Here is an 18,534-nt window from a genome sequence, read left to right as displayed (position 1 = left end):
GAATCTTGTGAAAGCCAGTTTCTTTCATTTTCTTATTATTTTATTTAATACTACCTTCTGACAAGCAGCAGGAAAGAGCGTTGCTCCGTCTTTGCAATCTAATAAACTTAATGGGCTTTGAACTGCTTTGTGCTTAAGGAATAAATAGCTAAATCAAACATTTATGAATGTAAATTGTTCTCTTGACCAACTTTGACACAGCCACGGTCGCAGGGGAAAAAACAGCTTTTTGATTTGTGACATAAGGAAAATACTGAGCACTTCCTCCTAACCCATCCCTGAATCTGCCTCAGCGTGGACACCCCTGGTGAAATGGCCGTGCGTGTCCACATGGACTTAGCGTGCTGTAGGATGGCTCAGCTGTGGCTTGGAACCTGGTCTGCCTTTTCTTGAGAAGTCATTTTTTTTTCTGACGAATGAAGCCTGTGTATTAATGACATATTTGTCAGACTCTGCTTATGTTAGACCAGTTAAGTCAGTATTTCAAGGTTTCTAGGTACGGCTGTTTTGTTTTCTTTCAATAGTAGTTAAAACACTGTTTTAACAGCTGTGGCAAGTCTTGTGGCAAATGCCGCAAGAGACAGTATTGTATTGTCTCTTCAAAAAGCAGAGTATTTTACTGTTTGGGTATAGTTTTGGATACAGTGCTAGTTCCCCTGTTAGCCTGGTGGAGGAAGACGGAATAATACCACATAACTGCTTCCTCTGTCAGCACTTGTGCAGCTTTCCAGACCTGCTTTCCACGCAGTGCACACTGTCTGCCAGGATGCCCTGGGCCCCAATGATGAAATATCTTTTAGAAAGGAACCTACTGGGTACATAAAACAGCAGAAGCAGAATGTGTAACAGTCTTTTTTCTCTGTGCAATAGGTGCGTACATGTAGGCACAAATGATCTTAAGGCCGTCTGATTTAGTCACGCAATTTTTTTCATCTTAGGTCTTTTTGGGCAGGCTAACTTTGAATTAAAACTAAATAACAAAAACATTTCTACTCAGGAAAGCAAACATCAGCTTGAGATTATTTCAAGTGGCCCTTAACATTTGCACCTCTTATTTGTAGTTTCACTGGAGGTTCTCCAAAGATGACATGCACAACAAACAAATGAAGAAATCTGTGAAGGCCAAGCTGAGCAGCGGGGAGAAGCAGACGTCGGAGAAGCAGGAATTCGAAGTCACGGAGAACACAAGAAACTTAGAAGCGCAAATCTCAGCAGCAGCAAGGCCTGACCCAGAGCAGCAGCTGGGTGACGTGATAGACTTGGGAGATGAGGTAGGCGGCAGCAACGACAGAGGTACCCATCACGATGGGGCATTGTCGGAGGAAACGTGTCTCGCTGGCTGCGATACCCATGAAGACGGCGCCGGGGTGTGCGAGGAGCAGGGAGTGGCGGGGCAGGACTGCGCTCCCGGGAGCGAGGGGGCAGGACTGGATGCGGACTCTTGCTGTGAGTAAAAGACCGACTTTTCAGGAATCCTGTGAGTTGCTGATACTTTGCCAAGACAAAAGAACAGATTTCGCTAATCGCCATCACTAACTCCATTGCTCAATTCAGCATTTCTTTGGCATTGTACTTATTTTGCTCCTTAGCATACTGCTGTCTCGATGTTTTAACTACACGGGGCTTTCTAACCCACAGAAATTAATGCCAAAATTCCATCCACTTTACAGAGTGGGAAAGGCCCTACTCCTAAAGGTACACTTGAAATTGAAAAGTAGGGACAGAGATATACTCGGGTTTTTCTGTGACTGACCGTAGCAAAATAGGTTTGTATCTAGTTCAAGGCGAACGTTCCACTGGCTCAGATTTTACTCTGTAATATTTTCTTGTCCACGTATCTTAGCTGGAGAAGTTACTGTGCCATACGTTATTTTGTCATTAAGCTTGTAGTGTCATGAAAACGGTATTTGGGCTTAAACAGGCTGAAATCGGAAGGCTTAGATACGAAGGCCGTATCTGTATTTATCTCAAACAGCATATTTACCGATGATACTCTCTTCTGAATTTTATTAACTCTTGCAGATCTTCAAGCAATAAGCAAATCATATACCTATTTTAGGCACACTGGGTAAACAAGCTGCATGATACACTTGTGTGAGGCAGATGACTCCAATATAAAATGACATTTCCTATTCCCGTTGCTTACGTTCTCTTTGCCAATCAAGTTCAGCAATAGTTGTGGGGGTTTTGGAAGACAGAAAAGCAGATAAAATGGCAAAGCTGGTTAAGAGTAGTTTCAGTGGCTCTTCACTAAAATAGGAATTAGATGTCACCATCTGCCCCTTCCATGTGATTTTCCCCAACTTCCTCATTGCTATGAAATACGTTGTGGGAAAGAACTAAAATGATACACAAATAGCAGGGGTCAGTGGCCTACACGTGTCACTAAATGACCTTACGGAATACAAATACCTTAATAGAGTTCTGTTTTGTTTTGTTTTAATACAAGTAACCATATTTTGGGACCTAACAGAATTCTGTAACATTACCAACATTTTTATGTTTGGAGCTATGTTAAAATATTTACAAGTGAATGTACATGTGTAATATAATTTCTGTACCAATATTCTCCAAGCACTTCAGTGTTCTTAAAAATGTAGGAACTAGTTGTTTCTCTCTTCTTTACCACCTTGATCCCTATTCAGAAGTGGTCACGCAATCTGCTAAAAAAGGTGAGAAATATATTCTGAATTTCCCTGTTCATATTTTTTTTTTGAAGCAAAAGCTTTGTAAGTGATTTGTTGCTTTTTCCCTGGACTGATTTCTGCCTGATAATTTTCCTTACTCTTCTAACCAAAATGCTGTACAACAGAAGAACCGTGTTCTGCATCAAATGCACACCTAGCGTGGTTCAAAAGCCTCTTCCATGCCTTAAAATTGTACAGTTGGCAGAACACTGCAGAGAAGGGAAAAATCACGCCATTTTGAATAGTCATTTAATTGGGATGATGGCACTCAAACCATTCCATTTCATACCTACAAAGTACTGTAATATTTTTTTCATCGATTGACTGAAGAGTATTTATTTTGAATTCTGTGGTTTAACCACAGGACTGTAAGTAAATTCAGTTTCTGGCGGTATTTTTCAATTATTTCATTCTGTGTCTTGATATTAGGCTGAAGTTCCAGTAACGTCAAAACTTTGTTATTTCAGTTGTTCCACATAAAGACAAGGTCTCTGCTCTGGACAGTTTAAAGTAGCTGTCTGCAAATTTTACTATCATAGGATACTTCTACTGATGGTTTCTGTTTTAAGGACTAGCTTTATATTAACCTTGTTTAAAAAAAAACTGTATTTAATGAACATTTTACTCGCAAAAAGTGTTGCAACAGAGTGAACTTTGCAAATACTTTTGAATAGCGAAAGCATTTATTGGATTGCAATTCGACCTCTTTTGGATCCCAACTGCTTACAAAACTGAAGAGAAATAAAGTTCATGAGGAGCTTTTCTATTTGTGGTAATTGCTCAACTGCCAGTTGTTTGTCCCCAAAAGGAGGAACTCGGGGTCTCGGCGCGATGTTGAAGTTCCTAACTTCAGAGTTAGCTGTAGTCACTGAGTGCTACGACTTCTTGGTTTCTTGGTTTTCTGTCACCGGCCTGACAGGGCACGTAGGCTCTGTGAGGAGGTTTCCTCGTCTGATACCAAACTCTGTTCCTGTACCTGCCGGAGCGGCTTAGGGTTGGGCAGGTTTGACAAGAAAATTGCTGGTTTTCAGTTTAAAAAGGGCGAACTGTTTTGGTTTTATACTCATGTAATCAATTCCAGCTTGTGACTCTGAATGAGTCCGAGTTAGTTTGGCTCTCCGGAGTTGTGCATGTACCTTCACCGTGCCCCCATCTCAAGTCAATGTGTGAGCTTAGCTCACCGTGCAGCCATGATACAGGCGTGAGGAGGGCTGCAAAGGCGGCCTGGGGGTACAGCAGTAATCTGTTAACGTGTTTTTTACATCTTGGCCTTCTTTGCCATTTTAGGCTTGAAAAAGCACGACCACCACAGTGGCCAAGGAAATGAAGGCAAGCAGTCGGCACCTTATTTGAAGCCTGAACAGAGAAGGGAAATGGCTAGGCCAGAGCTTAACTCCCGTGTCTGCAAACCTGGCCAGCAGTGGAGGGGCTGTATGTGGGAGAGGCTGAAAGGGACGTTTGGCTGCGGAGCCACCGCCTCTACCTCGAGCTTGCAGGGAAGGGGCAGGACTCTACTGACCTCTCCCAGCGAAGCCACAGCTCCTCTGAGCACCCAGCTCCCTCGCAGGCTTTGTCACCCCCAGCAGGCGGCGGGGCGAGAAGCCAGGCCCCTTCCTTCCCCATGGAGACCAACCCTTTTAAGCCCAAGCTGTGCTTTTCCCAAGCTAGACAGAGCCTCCCAGTGCCTCCTGCAAGGGAAGGAGACACCGGCGAGTGCTGCCTGCACACCCCGGGTTGGAGCCTGGGGGCGGCGGTACGGTGCGACACACGTGTGGGCTGGTGAGTGACCATGAAGCGCTACAGCACAGGCAGGTGGCTCGCTGGTGTGTTTTAATGCTTCCTTGTGAGACCACAGAACTCACAGGTGCAGACCAGTCGCAGGAGTTGCCTCTCGAAGGAAGAGCACGCAGGTTAAGCTGGCAGGAGGAGGCGGTGGTGCTTAGAGCAAGCGGGCCTCTGAACGAGACAAGTGTCAGAGAGGATGGGTTCCAAGGGCACACAGACAACTTAGGAAATGTAAAGGCTGAATGAAGATGGAACAGAGGATGGAACAGGCTAAATTAAGTGAAGGATGGGAAAGGGATTGCTGAAACAATCCCTTGATTTTGAAATCAAGAATATTGAAACTGATACAATTGGATATTGAAACCAGCACCAGGGGGTCAGGATACAGGGGTTGAAGGTGGGTTGAAAGTCCAAAATGTGCAGGTGTCAAAATAGTTTATGTGAAGTTTAAGAGAGGCCAAACGCACAGAAGTTGTATCTGGCGCTTCATCTTGCATAATTTCTTTAATTGGTCTGTGTACTTGCAAACAATTTCATTGAAATCATAGCGCACAGTTGCTTTCACATACGCATGGAAATGAAGCTAGAAATGAAGCAGAAAACAATATACAATATACATTGTTGGTTTTATTTTTTTCTTAATTTGGCTCCTATATCATCCTCAGTTTCTGAGGTGAGCATGTGGAGACTCTGCTTTTTCACTGTAGTTTCTGTGACTCGGTACGTTTGCCTCAGGGAGCCAATTATAGGGCAGAAATAAAGCACTTTTCGATTTTCATGCAGGATTTTCATCATCCTGTAACTGAAAAGCATAAGAAGAGCAGATACTAATTTCTTGCCAATAAATGCTTCTCAAAGGCATGAAGAGTGCTGGCTAACAATACCAACGCACCTATGAATTAAGAGTTGTATCCAAGGTTGTCAGTGGAAACGTGCTTCAGGATTTAAAAGGCTATCCTCGCAAAAGCCTTCATCAGCAGAAAGGTGCCTGTGGTGCTCAATGTGGCAGCTGACTCTAATCAGTACCTTACCTATACACTGAAGGGCTGGAAGAAAAGGCTTTCAATGTAAGTGCTTTCTTTTATTCCCTCTAAAAGCACCCTACTAACTAAAATGATGTAATAACGGAATAGTCACTATTTTCCAGTTAATTAATGCAAATCCAATAGGAATGCTTCATATTCGTTGTATCAGACGAGCACACAGCGAACTGCTAAAGTAAATGTCACAAGAGGACAAAAACGATTCAGCCCAATGAAGCTGCAACACCAGGTAACTCACAGACCACCTCACGAAGTGTAAATCTAAGTGTGGAGATGAACACACACCTCATTCTACCATTTTTTCTCAGGAAAGTAACTGTTAGTCTACTTTTTCTGCTTAAGTCTTTCCGTAGATGATAGCACAAACATGAGATGAATAAACATTTTTCTCAAATGATATATTACGATTTGACAGTGTGAAGAGAATGTTTCGCCAACTCAGTAGCTTCAGAACAGCAGGGGTTGCTTTCTGTTTCCTTCAGCCTAGAGTAGCATCACATTTATTTAATTATTTGTACAGCGTATGTTTATATAGGTTAATTAATTTTCCTTTTTTTTTTTTTCTGCTTCAATTATGACGGAGTAGGATCTAATAAAAGGCTTTTAAGGTGAAACTGATGTTTCACTACAAGACCATTAAATCCTAGAAAGAAGAGACTTCTCAGATATGTTTGTGTCAACAGGAAAAAGCTATGGCGGCAGGGGATGCTGACATTTATTACCGTTATATGCATTATGGAGCTAAGATATTCAGGGCCTTTTGGCAGGATAACTTCGAGGTAAGAAAAGAACTTCTTGTTAACAGTAACTGAGGCGATTGGTACGGCAGGGTGTGTGTGTGTGTGTATGTATCACCTTTGCTGTAGAGGGGAGCGTGGGTGAGTTTTTAATACCCCTACACAAGCGGGTGAAACCGTACGATTAGAGAGATGTGTCTTTGCCCCACAGCTCTCCATCTGAGTGTAACCGGGGATGACAGAAAGAGGTTAGAGGGAATGAGGATGATTACAGAAGCAAAGGGCTTTGAGATGCCTTTTGTTAAATGGCCATTTTGGTGCGTGTCTGAGGAGTGGTTTATGAAAGAGATGTCGTTTGGGCTGAAGAAAGCATGTGCATTAAGGGAAATAAAGGGTAAAGCAGTTTATAATACACTTAATAACTTCAAAGTCATAAGGAAAATAACATATAAAGGTTTCTCAGAATCTTTTTATCATTACACTGGTAAAACACAGAGGAACCTCGCTGGGTTTTTGTTTTAGGGCACCACACTTCCCAAGAGCCCCGTTTATTGCACTTTTCTAGGGAAAAACCCTGCTTCCTTCAAGCATCAAGCTCTGACCCGTCAGTTGTGATCTTCATGAACACAAAACCCCTTGGTTTTATTCTTTGTGACAAGCACACTGTCCTATTTACATTCCGGAGTGACTGAACAAGGAACCGTTCCTTGAAATAGGGGAACTCAGAAAGAATCCTTCCCCTCGTTTCAGTAGGAGGGAATCTGATGGGACATTCCCCCTGGGCTGCAGGGACTGCTGAGCGGACAAGCGACTGCAGCTTGCGTATAGTGCTGTAAGGTATCGAAGCACAAGCATATGAGCCTGCGCTCACCAGGAGATGCAGACTTGCAAGCAAACCCCCAACACGGTGCTGTTCCCCAAAAGCCTAGCCTGAGACAGATCTTTAAGATCCGTAATGCACTATTCACCTCTTCACAATCGAACGTGCAGCCTTGTTTCCTTAAGTTCTGTTTGTTCTGAACTGCAGGAAGCCCAGCTTTCCTCCTTTGAAACTCACTTTGCTAAAACCTCTAGGATTATTTGAGTTAGTTGTCTGTTCAATCAACTTTGCAACAATTACCACACGTACCAGCACTATTCTCCTGCTGCATTCAAAGCAAGGGCCAGGAGGTTCCTTGTTCGGCTGTCTCACTATTTTCTGAGGACGAGATGAGTGCAGATGGGGCAGGAGGCATCCTACAACCTGTAAAATGTATCTGAGACTGATGAAAGAGGTTAACAGTGCCAAGACTCGGCAGACTGAAGCTGAAACAATTTCTTGGGAGAAGACTACAGCTGGGCTGGTGATAGGCCTTTTTACCCAAGTACCAAGAAGGGATCCTTGAAAAGTTATTTGACACCAACAGTGCTGTTCCAGGCTGAAAACCAGGTGATGGGATCAGCATATTTGCAACCTCACTTTAAGGCAAACTACAGGGCTGTTGATGGCAGGAAGCTTGCTGCATTATCTATTTGACCACTCTCTGAAATATTAGCTCAAGGAAAAGAACCACTAACAAAGAGGAGGCCTCATCTGTTTCAGATTTTAAAATAATCCAATATTACTTAGTATTTGTAGTAATTTAAATGTTCCTTTTTTGAGGTCTTCAGGTATAGACTGGGAATCTACCACTTAAGGACTTGAACTGTCTGTACGGATAATTAATTCTCTCTCATTATAGCTTTTTAAATTATTATTTTCAACATTTCTATGATGAGATTTTCTACAAGCTGGGGGAGGAGGGGACTTTGTTCAAGAAGGACATAGCTATCAGCACCTCGTGGCACAGCCACACCTTAAAAGAGCAAGGTTTCCAGACACTTTTTTCCCCCAACCAAAATGGGTATGTCCTGCAACCTTCTAAAACTCTACACTGAAGCGGGATTAAGGAGGTTTCCTGTCTCAGCTGTTGCTGATCTTTGCTGCTTTTGAGGACACGGCGCTTGTAAGCACGAGCTGGATGGCCTGCCTCAGCACCAGCAAAGGGATACAGGTTCACAGGAGTAGCTCTGTGCAGCGCTGCCGGGGGCTGACAGATTTTTCACACACCAGTATTTTTAATGCAGGTCTGAATATGATTAAGAAAAAATGTCTCCTACTGTCAACACAGTTGACAATGACCTAAGTAAACCCCATAAAAGGGTTTGTTTATTTTTTGAACAAGAATGGGCAGGTGTAGGAAGTCACAATGCAGTACCTCTACTTCTGTAAAACTACTACTTCAATATCTAGAACAGTGGAAGGGAGTGTGTTTACTCAGCAGCACAACAGTTCAGAAGTGTTTCAGAAGTTATGGCCTGAATTATTATTTATTATAAACTGATTGGGCACTGCTGTAAAATCAGTTCTCTACAACTGTGGAATTGGACACAGAGTCTTTTAAAAGGTGACTAGTACAACAAGTGTATAAAGTCAAAATATGCTGCTACCCATAAGAAATAAACAAATCATCCATAAACCAGAACAGTTAATTTCTTTAATATAAAATCACTTTTTTTCCAAAAGCAGCAGCACTGTATTACAGTTATATTACTGTTAAATTAAAAGAACACCATTATGATTGAAGACAGCTTCATTTATGAAGTAAAATCTCCCAAATAATTCAAAGTCCATTTTCTGTACATTTCACTATATCAAAATACGCTGAAAACAAATTATTTTCTGTTCACTACCACCATTTCTCAAAGAAAACACAGTTCCTAGGAACACCAACGTTGTACAGTAGTTTGGATATAGATTCTATCATTGGAGGTGGACCACAGATGTACCATAAAGTATCCTTAGATACATGTTTTTCTAGATCCTTTTCAGATATTCTTCCCTCTGATGAAAAAAAAAAGTAGGAAATGAGAACAGAGATATTTACTCATGTAGTAATATCAAAAAGAATCACTGGTTAGGGGCATTTTAACCACTCATTTCTTAAAAATGTCAGGCCCGGTTAAGGGTAATAGGTATCAAGTTTTGAGGCCTCCAAACCCATTTGTGCTTCTGGGAATCTAGATCAGTACTTCCAGCTTGGAATGCATGGGATATTAGTCACTGAACAGAAACATGGCTTACATACAACTAAAAATACCATATTAAGATGAAAAAAAATAGATAAGTATCTCTAAGACAAATACAACAGAAATGGAAACATGATGAAGTACCTCCTGCAAGTCATCTTATCCTTCATCAGTCCTGCCTTAAGCAAAGTAAGTACTAGTTTCTGGAATAAATTTTCAGTGGGAAATACCAGTATGAAGTTTAGATTCAATAGAGGTGGTTCAGTAGAAAAGCAAACAAACACTGCAAAAGTATAATTTTTCTCCAAAGCATAGTATGTACACTGAAATTACTTGGGGTTTAACTTGCATCTCATTTTAAATCTTTAACTTTAGAAATACGAAATTATGTATGTAAACATACGCTGGAACTAGTTACGTTAAACTTCATCTCCAAGGAGGCAATCAAACTTCGAAGTGGAGAAAGGGGCGCTGTGCAGTGCCATGTCGCTTACCTGTGACATACGGCTGAAGCTCCTCGCAGATCTGTGAGCTCTGCTGGGTAACGTGGAAACGACACGTGATCTTTCCAGGAAATGCATTCATCAAACCAAGAATATTTTTCTGTAATGTTAAACACACTTGCTTATACCACAGGCCATTAAATCAAAGCAGATGTACGCATACCGTCCCAGCGCACCAGTGATTATTAGTCAGTACCAGGACTCTTGCTTTTCAGCACTGAGGACTCAGCGGGCTCGACTTCAAAGGACTGATCTGCAGAAGTACACAGAGTTTCTATACCTGGAATCTGAATATACTACCAGCTATGTTATTAGAGCTTTTCTCCTTTTTTACAACAGGTTGTAATTTCTAAGATTTGAATCTAACAACCAGGTATGTCCTTTCCTGGTTTCTTCCACTTCCACATGGGTTTTCCATTTAAAAAAAAAAAAAAAAGAAAAAAAAACAACAGAAAAAAAAATCATGAAGCAAGTGTTTATCATCCCTCACTAATTTTTTAAGTCTCAGCTGCTTTATCTGGTAAAACTTCTAGGTCCTTTACTCTTTCTTTTCCCCCAAGTAAACCCAACTACTGTGTAATGTACTCACACTATTTTTACCAGAGTAGAAACTCTGATTTTGAGTTCGATAATTCACAACTGTGGTAGTTAGCACCACAAACCTAGTGGCTTTGGTTCAATAACAAACCAAACCAAAACAACAGAAACATACAAACAAAAAAACCCTGTCAGTCAGATGCTGTACTTAGTTCTGAAACTAAGACTAGTTTACTGTCTAGATTCTGTACCAACTGGGATTTTCACTGCTGGAATGGACACTGGAAATAATTTATATTCTGTGAATAGGTAAATTAGCTCATTTTGCTACGGGTTTCCTTACTAACTCGTTACTGCACTGAACAGACTGCCATGGACTGCTTAGCAAAAAAAAAAAAAAGCAGACATTTTATTCCATAGCAAACCTGTTTCTGATTCCCTACAAAGACGTGGAATACAGAGCAGCACGTAAGACACTGCTGTACCAGTACCTCTAATATTGTCCTGCTTTCACTGTTCTGAATGCAACTCTGAACTTCCACCCCCTTCATATGGAACCATGTACAATTTGATAGCACTTTTGAAACAAATCCTGTCCTGGTGAGTCCAAGTCCTAAGACCTAGCCAGAAGGCATGCCTAAGCAGTTTTAAGGCAGGACTTAACCTGCTGAAATAATCCTGCAGTCATTCACAGCACCTACTTGTACATCTACCACTCCATAAATTGAGAGACATGGAAAGTGGCAGGTATCACACACATGTGGCATACAACACCAAAATACTTTCCTGTGGTATCCTAGGGGAAGGGACAGGCTCTCTTTAACTGAATGAAGGAGAATTTGAACAGCTCAGCAGGATCTTTGCAGCCTGGTAAGTTAGTGAAGCAGGCAGCTGAGCCATATACACTTAAGGGAAAACACCTATCCCAGCATCCCAGCCACAATAAAGAAATAAGGATCACATTCAGTCCTAATGGAATGAGGAAAACCCAGCTGAATGGCACCCTGAAGCAGCAGTTAATATGCTGTCCTTTGTAGTTCTGTTCTAAGATTGACTGCTTCCACCATTTTAAAGAATGAGATCTTCAAAAGCAGTGCGTATAGCTGTGAAACCAGAGCACATCCCAAACCAGTGCTGAACCAGTTACCCTAGGCTGGCAGGGATGAAGGACCACACTGAATGTACGTTGCTGCAGGAAACAGGTCCTCCAAAACACCAGCAAAACCCTAGGAATTCCTCATGGCGATTTATATAGATGTATCTCACACAACATAAAGACTCCAGTGATCCTATTCCCTCAATCCTCTGCACAGACATAAAGAATTTTATTTAAGTGTTCTGGAGGGACATGAAAAACAAAGGGAAAAATCTATTTTAAGCATTGCAACATATCATTGTGTTCTCTTCTGTTCCAGAAGCTCTAATACAGCTCTGCTGTCATAACGCTACTGAACCGGAACCCAAGAAATGCTGGCTCCTGCGCTGAAAAATAGCGGGCAGGCTCAGAATAGAATGGGAGATTAGAAGGGCCAGATGGAAGAATAGATAGGTTCCAGTTTGTTATGCTGCTTCTAACAACAAACAAATGACTCTTCAAGAAAGCAAACATCTTCGGGTCTAGAAATAAGGTAGGAGTACAGAGGAAAAACTCATGATGGATCCTATGTACAATTTCAGGAGTCATCATAAATTTTCACCTTGATCTTGCAATCAAAAGCTTTCAATTCTTCAAAGAAACGTAAATCATTAGGGATGCTTCATTACAGAAGCTGTGCTAACATGACCATAAAACACTGTCAGTAACCCTTAATGGCTGAGTGTGTGATAACTGATCTTAAACTGCTAAGTAAATGCTGACGAAGTACTGCTAGAAGCAATTTTATGAGAACTGCTTATAAAATCCTTCATTCAAACACCCAATAACAACTACCGTCTTATCAACAAAGGTTCCCTATGAGTTTGGAAAGCGTTTCCTTTTGATATAATTACTCTTGCTAGTCTTTACATTCAATACAATCTGTTCTGCAATTATGTGGTTATGCTATCACAATGTATAGCATAATTCATACTATTAGTGTGTATATACACAGATACGTTACCGTACGTAGAATCTCTGGTATACTGGGATGCTCTTACAAGATTATAGCACGCTGTGGACATGAAGGGCTAATCAATTGATCGGGAAGTCAATGAAAATAGGTATATCCAACAGCATCCGACATTTGTACACTGGTGTGAGTAATTAAAACGCACGTGGGATTTGAGGCAGGAAGTGATTTGGCCTCTGTACGGTGTCCTACACAGAGGAGTTCTCTGTAATTTGGCAACAGAATGATACACACACTAATAGCTGAATATCCGAGTTCTAATTTTTTTTAGTTATTTACCTTAAATAAGAGTTCCTTTGTATTTTTTGCACTATAGTACAGCTTCACCGTTCCCATTTTGTATGCATTTCCTTTACCCTCTCGGTATCCATGAAGATCTGCTACATGCAGCAGTATAGAAAACAATGGGTTAATTCCAACACCTCCTGCTATCAGCACTAGTTTTACAGGGGAGTCACCAGGCTGAGGATCAAAGAAGAAATCACCTCCCACTCGCAGAGCCACTTCTGAGTCAAGAGTACACTAGGATGGAAAAGAAGATATTTAATTTCAAAACTAAAAGCAAAGGCTGAAATCATTCTCGCACCTCAACGTCACAAGACTTGCTGAACTTCAGCTTTTTATTCTTATTGACCAATGAGGGAAAAATAAGGTATTTTAAAATAAATGCAGTTTCCATTTATCTGAAGTCATCTATTACACAGTGTCTCTAGAGATCTAGTTGTACTTTCAGAAGTTTCAGTCTTCTGCTGAGGCAGGATGGTGACTCCCCCTTCCCACCCACGTAAGAGACGAAGAGGAATGATTCACCTGATGGTTTTTCAACAGCAGTATTTGGCTGTGAAAACCCGACGTTAACATGCAAGGATCACAATTATACTCAATCCCAGTCTCATGTCAAAAAAGGCCTTGCTGTGAGGCCTCACAGCAAGTCAGAATGAGTTGCACAGACTCAAGGTTTTTCATAGACTCAAGGTTGTTTCTAATAAGAAACAACCCAGAAGTGATGTCAGTATCCACAAGAACATCTCCTGCTGGACCACTTCTGCATTTGCAGCTTCAGTGTTGCAGAAGAAGAAAAAGGGGGAAAATCTCTGTACAGAAAAAAACAATTTCTTACAGAAGTTTGCCAAAGCATGTTTTTTGTTGCTGTTGCTTGTTTTGATACATGGGAAACTAAAGTACAATAAATAAAACGTGGGTAAGTATCTTCTTGGTAAACTGGTAGTGCTTCTCTGTAAGAAGAGTGAGAATGCAGTACAGAGGAGCCAGGTGAGTTCTCCCACATCTCTCTGTAAGTTAACCAACAGCAGCAGAAAACAGAACTCATTTCAGACAGTATACAGGGTTTTAAAAATAAAAAGGAGAGGTAAGCAAAACAAGGGAGGAAAAAAGAGAGAAAAAGAAAAGTTGAAACATTAGAAGTTAATCGTTTACAGAAAAAAGCACTTCCTCCCAAGAAATTGGGTATGATATTCTTTGTGGAAATAAGCATTTTTAGAGTGCAACAATCTCATTCCTGTCTGATCTAAAATGCCTTAGAGAAGTGAGGCAATGCATTACACACGCATTGTTCTAAAATAAAAGGCTATATTTTCCAAAAGCTATAAGGTACACTGTACTAAAATTATTGATTTTATATACAGAAATATTAAAAATTAAATACCTCTGAATCTGTACTGGTCCCATGACATCTTTTACCCTGAGATATTAACTTCCCTTATAAATAACTTTTCAACAATTAAGTACCAGATTTTTTTTCGCCCTATATACAACCTTTTCAAACTCTAGGTTGCTAGATTGTTTTTTGTTTTTTTTTTTTTCTTCTTTCCTAAGGAAAAAGCATGCACTTTTGTTTAGGTAGAACAGTCAATAGACACCCTGCAGGTTTTTCTTCAGCATCACATGTGAACTAGCTTACTTTTTCACTGAAGATTTTCCTATAAATTCAACCAGAAAATTCATCAGCAGCAAACTGAATTATGACATCAAAAATCCTAAAAGAGAGTCTTCAGAGACTGGCTATTATGGACTTAGGCTCTCGTTCTCTTTAAAGAGCATTACCAAAACAACAGGCAATTCTCTTTTAACTATTACGTGGTCTTGCTGGCATGCCCACTACACTTTCTACACAACACCTCAAAAAGGTTATTTTGTGTAAGTTCCAGTGGAGATAAGTTGATATGGCACCAACTGAAATATTGTGGATGGGCTAGTACTAGATTAAGTATTAGATAAGCATCACTTTGGATATTTTCAATTCTAGTAAAGTTGCATTAATCTTTACTGTATATGTTGTACAAGGAACACTGCTGCGGTATTTGTAAACCTGAAAGAATCTGTCAATTTAAATCCTGCGGCCACATTTAAGCAATTTAAATACCAGACAGGAAATAGCAAATAGGACAGCGCATAGTAAAGAACACTGTGAAAAGCACAGAAGTTGGTAAGAATGATCATCAATGAAACAGGATCAGCAGCAGAGATAGTACTGTTCTTACTAAACAGGGTAAACAGATGGACAAAACATTGCAGGAGGCCAGTGTCAGACCTTACGTTTAATATAGGAAACAAATCAAGTCTTAGATTATGTCAATATTACAAAAATACTGCATATTTAAAAGAATACTATGCAAATTCTGGATTTCAGTGCATGAATTGCAAAGGACCAAGAACATTTAGATGAAGATTGCAATATCACTAAGCCCACCAAGCACAAGTTGACTAAAAAGATCACAATAACTAAATTACCGTATCAGTATCCTATTTCAGTTTCTCACTGAATAAAGGTTTTAACATTTATATGGTATTAAAAATGCTCAAACAAGTCAACAGGAGTTTTGCAGTCAATATAGAAAGTAGTCTAACACCCCCACCCTCCCTGACTGAGAAAAGAAAATGAAAAACTAATGCTAAAGCTCACAATCAACAACTAATCTCATTTACCTCAGTGTGAATCCAGTGAGCAGGAGGATGAGCAGTGTACTTAACTGCCAGCTCTAATATTCCTTCTCGTTCCAACAGACCAGGACTTGAACACATTGAGAATCCCCCAACTACAGATACTCCAGGAATAAAGAAATCAACCCTAAAAATTGATGAGAACCAAAAGTTAAAACAAGCAAACAAACAAAACCAAAACATGGAAAACAGTAGGCAAAACAAAATTGCTGGCTTTATTTCTATTACCCAACCTTTACAAAAACATCTTCACTTCCACAACATAACTTTTCCAATAAGTAGACTTAATCTTGACTAACATCATTTTCTTAGATTTATTGTCATCTAGAAACACATCATCATCATTATTATACCAGCAGGTCTTTAAACTGTTCTGCCTTGAGCATTAGATGCAATGTCTTGCAACAGACTAGAATTATAACTGTTTAAATAAATTATTTGCATATTAAAACAAAGCAAAAACACAATATGGCCTGACAGAGTAGCTTAAATCCTGCTCTTTTCAATGCCTTTGTTGCTCTCTTCAATTTTGAAACAAAGGAAGGGTGGGAAACTCACTTGGGGGAAATTTGGGGGTTTTGAATAAACACTTTTCTTTGGAAGATGAAATATTCGAATTAAAAAAAAAAAAATTCTTTATGTAAAAAGTCAGTTACTAGAATAAGCAGCTTTGCTTTACCTGTTGAGCTGCAGTGCCCTCTGGTGGCAGATATCTTTTTCTATATGGTAGAAATTGGGGCTGAAATAAGTTAACTACAATTTCCTTTAAGCAAAAGTAAACCATGCATCAGTTGTTTCTACACATGAGCAGGTAACATATGGCCAACCTTTTGCAACACCAGCAATTAGATAATATGGAAGGCGAGTCATTATTACGTGCGAGCTGTAATTCATTTTCATAAACGTAAGGCTTCCATGCTCAAATAGCATCTGAAAAAGTTTTACGTCAGTGTGTGAACTAACATTTAAACTCCTCCGTGTTGCCAAATCTTTAAATACTTCAATTTTCTACAGCACATAACAATATCCCTGTATTTCAAAATAAAACCAATGTTCAAAGCCAACTGTGCTGCTCCGCTTAGGGAACAGCCGCACTGGTAAGCAATGCCAAGTACTTCATAATGATTATGCAATTCAAGCCTCAGTTGAGCTGGCTCAGTATTAGTTAAATGGGAACGCAACATGAAATGTAGACCAGTTTCCACTGCATGTTGTCTTTAAACAGAAAGGCTGTATTCTGCATGGAGACTTTAGAATCTTGAGGGAGGTGAGATGCACTCTGAATGGTTTACTACTGGATAAAAAACATTGCCTGGTTGCTCCCTACAAAATTTCAGCCTTTGAAGAAAAATATTCTCTTTCTCTTGCAGTATGCGCAAAGTGCATAGTGCACAGTAGTACAGTGAAAGACTTTTCTACTTTATGCTTATAAACTTGATGGCTTATAGAAATATCTGACTGCACATGAAAGGTCAACAAACAACAAAACTTGAGAAGGCTGGCTGATCTGTAAAAATCGGTCATTTCGCTTATTTCGCTGTCCTCAGCTTCTGCAGCCCCACTAACTGGGGCTCAGCATCCCTGGCAGTAAGGATTGAGAGATGAGGAAGGATGATTCTCGTGTTGCAGCGCGTATCATATCAAAGAACACCTCAATAAGCTACTAAAGCTCTTTACCACCCTCTGGTGGAAAATAATCTCACTATTTAGATTAACGAAATGAATAAGAAATGACATTTATGCTGTAAAGTAACAATTTACATTCAAGTTATAATGTTCTCCTTGACCTATAAAGGGAGGAATTCTTCATGCCTGGTGGAGAAACTTAGATACAAAAGCAAACGTTGCTGTAAAGCCTAAACTGAATGTAGTTCTTCCCTTCTATAGTACTAATGCAGGTGTATTTTTCCTTCTATGTATTTCTTTCCCAGTTACATCATGATGAAAGATTTCAGCGCCTAGGATACTATAATTTGTGGACTAGCTTGTATGTCTGATGACATGTCTCAGCTGTGCATAGGGAGTGTAAGAGGACAGAGGAAATACTATCTGTGACAGCTTAAGTGAAAGGAATTGTAGAGAAAAGAGAAAAAAACCACAGTGTTACAGCCTCATAAAAAGGAGAGGCACAAAAAGATGTAACTCAGAGAAGACCTTACGGCTGTTTTTCATTTCCTTCATTTTACAGGCTACCTAGGCCAAGTGTTTAAGAAAAGAACAACCATTAGCAGTTACTAACGGTTGCTGGAGATTAGAAACACAACCATAAAGCTACTTGTTGTAGGTTATTTGTAACACACACATACCTCAACGTGTGTTTTAGGAAATCTAAACAGATAACAGAACAAGTCTTTTCGTTATTACTTGAAGTCAGATGAAGACCAACATCTACCAGCATGCTTGAAAAACAAATTAAGCTTTGCTTCTGAAAAACTGGGTGATTAAAACACTTTCAAAAATACCTATATTTTTTAGTGATAATCTTTGGCTGTAACATCTATAGCGAATTCTAACAAGCTAGCCTTTTCTACTCAGGAAATTGTGGTCTGGTATTTTGTATGGCTCATCAAAAAACGTTACCACAGTAAACTTGTTGTATCCCTTACAATAGCATTAGAACACTTTAAAGGAAGAAGAAAATGAAAAAGAGTAATTATAATTAAAGCTTTCAGTTTTCAGCAGGATAATTGCTGCAGCATTTTTGGAGGGTAAATGCACTTTCTGAGTACTGGCAAGCAAGAATTTAATATGAGTCACTGCACATGTGCAAAAACTGCAGCAAATTACTCCACAAATACAAATTATTGCAATCAACATCTTGTGTTCTGGTTCTAAATTTAAAAGCCAGCATATTAACACTACAAGAGTAACATATGCTGTTAATACCCTCACAGCTATACTTTGATTCCAGCAAAACCATTTTCAGATGGCCTAAGCCAATAAAAAGTTTAAGAACCATTTAAATGACCAATGCCAAAAGCAACTACTCATAATTTTAAATTAAGAGAGAAAAACATTGATGGAGCGAAAGCATTTTTAATAAGAAAGGAAGACAAACATGAAAATCCAGCGTGTTCTGGGGGGGGAGAACAACAAAAGCACTGTAAGGTTGCTTAAACAAGCAG

The 18,534-nt window shown here is 39.9% G+C and overlaps 2 protein-coding genes across 7 annotated transcripts in view; one reads left to right on the top strand and one right to left on the bottom strand.

Moving 5' to 3' along the window:
- RFTN1 (raftlin, lipid raft linker 1) overlaps positions 1 to 3,449 on the top strand; it is a 96,217-nt gene extending 92,768 nt beyond the window's left edge. For all 3 annotated transcript variants that reach the window (XM_048070339.2, XM_013171948.3, XM_013171947.3), the window contains one exon: positions 1,062 to 3,449. In XM_048070339.2, the coding sequence (XP_047926296.1) occupies positions 1,062 to 1,454 (393 nt within the window). In that variant the 3' untranslated portion in view covers positions 1,455 to 3,449. The remainder of the gene's footprint in view (positions 1 to 1,061) is intronic.
- A 5,305-nt stretch (positions 3,450 to 8,754) lies between these two features.
- OXNAD1 (oxidoreductase NAD binding domain containing 1) overlaps positions 8,755 to 18,534 on the bottom strand; it is a 17,407-nt gene continuing 7,627 nt past the window's right edge. For 3 of the 4 annotated variants that reach the window (XM_048070350.2, XM_048070348.2, XM_048070349.2), the window contains exons 6-9: positions 15,395 to 15,536; positions 12,728 to 12,970; positions 9,795 to 9,903; positions 8,755 to 9,115 (exon numbers count right to left, since the gene is read on the bottom strand). In XM_048070350.2, the coding sequence (XP_047926307.1) occupies positions 8,961 to 9,115; positions 9,795 to 9,903; positions 12,728 to 12,970; positions 15,395 to 15,536 (649 nt within the window). In that variant the 3' untranslated portion in view covers positions 8,755 to 8,960. The remainder of the gene's footprint in view (positions 9,116 to 9,794; positions 9,904 to 12,727; positions 12,971 to 15,394; positions 15,537 to 18,534) is intronic. The other variant, XM_048070352.2, reaches the window with a different exon arrangement.

This window comes from Anser cygnoides, chromosome 2 (assembly GCF_040182565.1).
Source record: "Anser cygnoides isolate HZ-2024a breed goose chromosome 2, Taihu_goose_T2T_genome, whole genome shotgun sequence".
In the NCBI taxonomy this organism is placed as follows: domain Eukaryota; kingdom Metazoa; phylum Chordata; class Aves; order Anseriformes; family Anatidae; genus Anser; species Anser cygnoides.
This window is presented reverse-complemented; position numbering and strand designations above follow the sequence as displayed.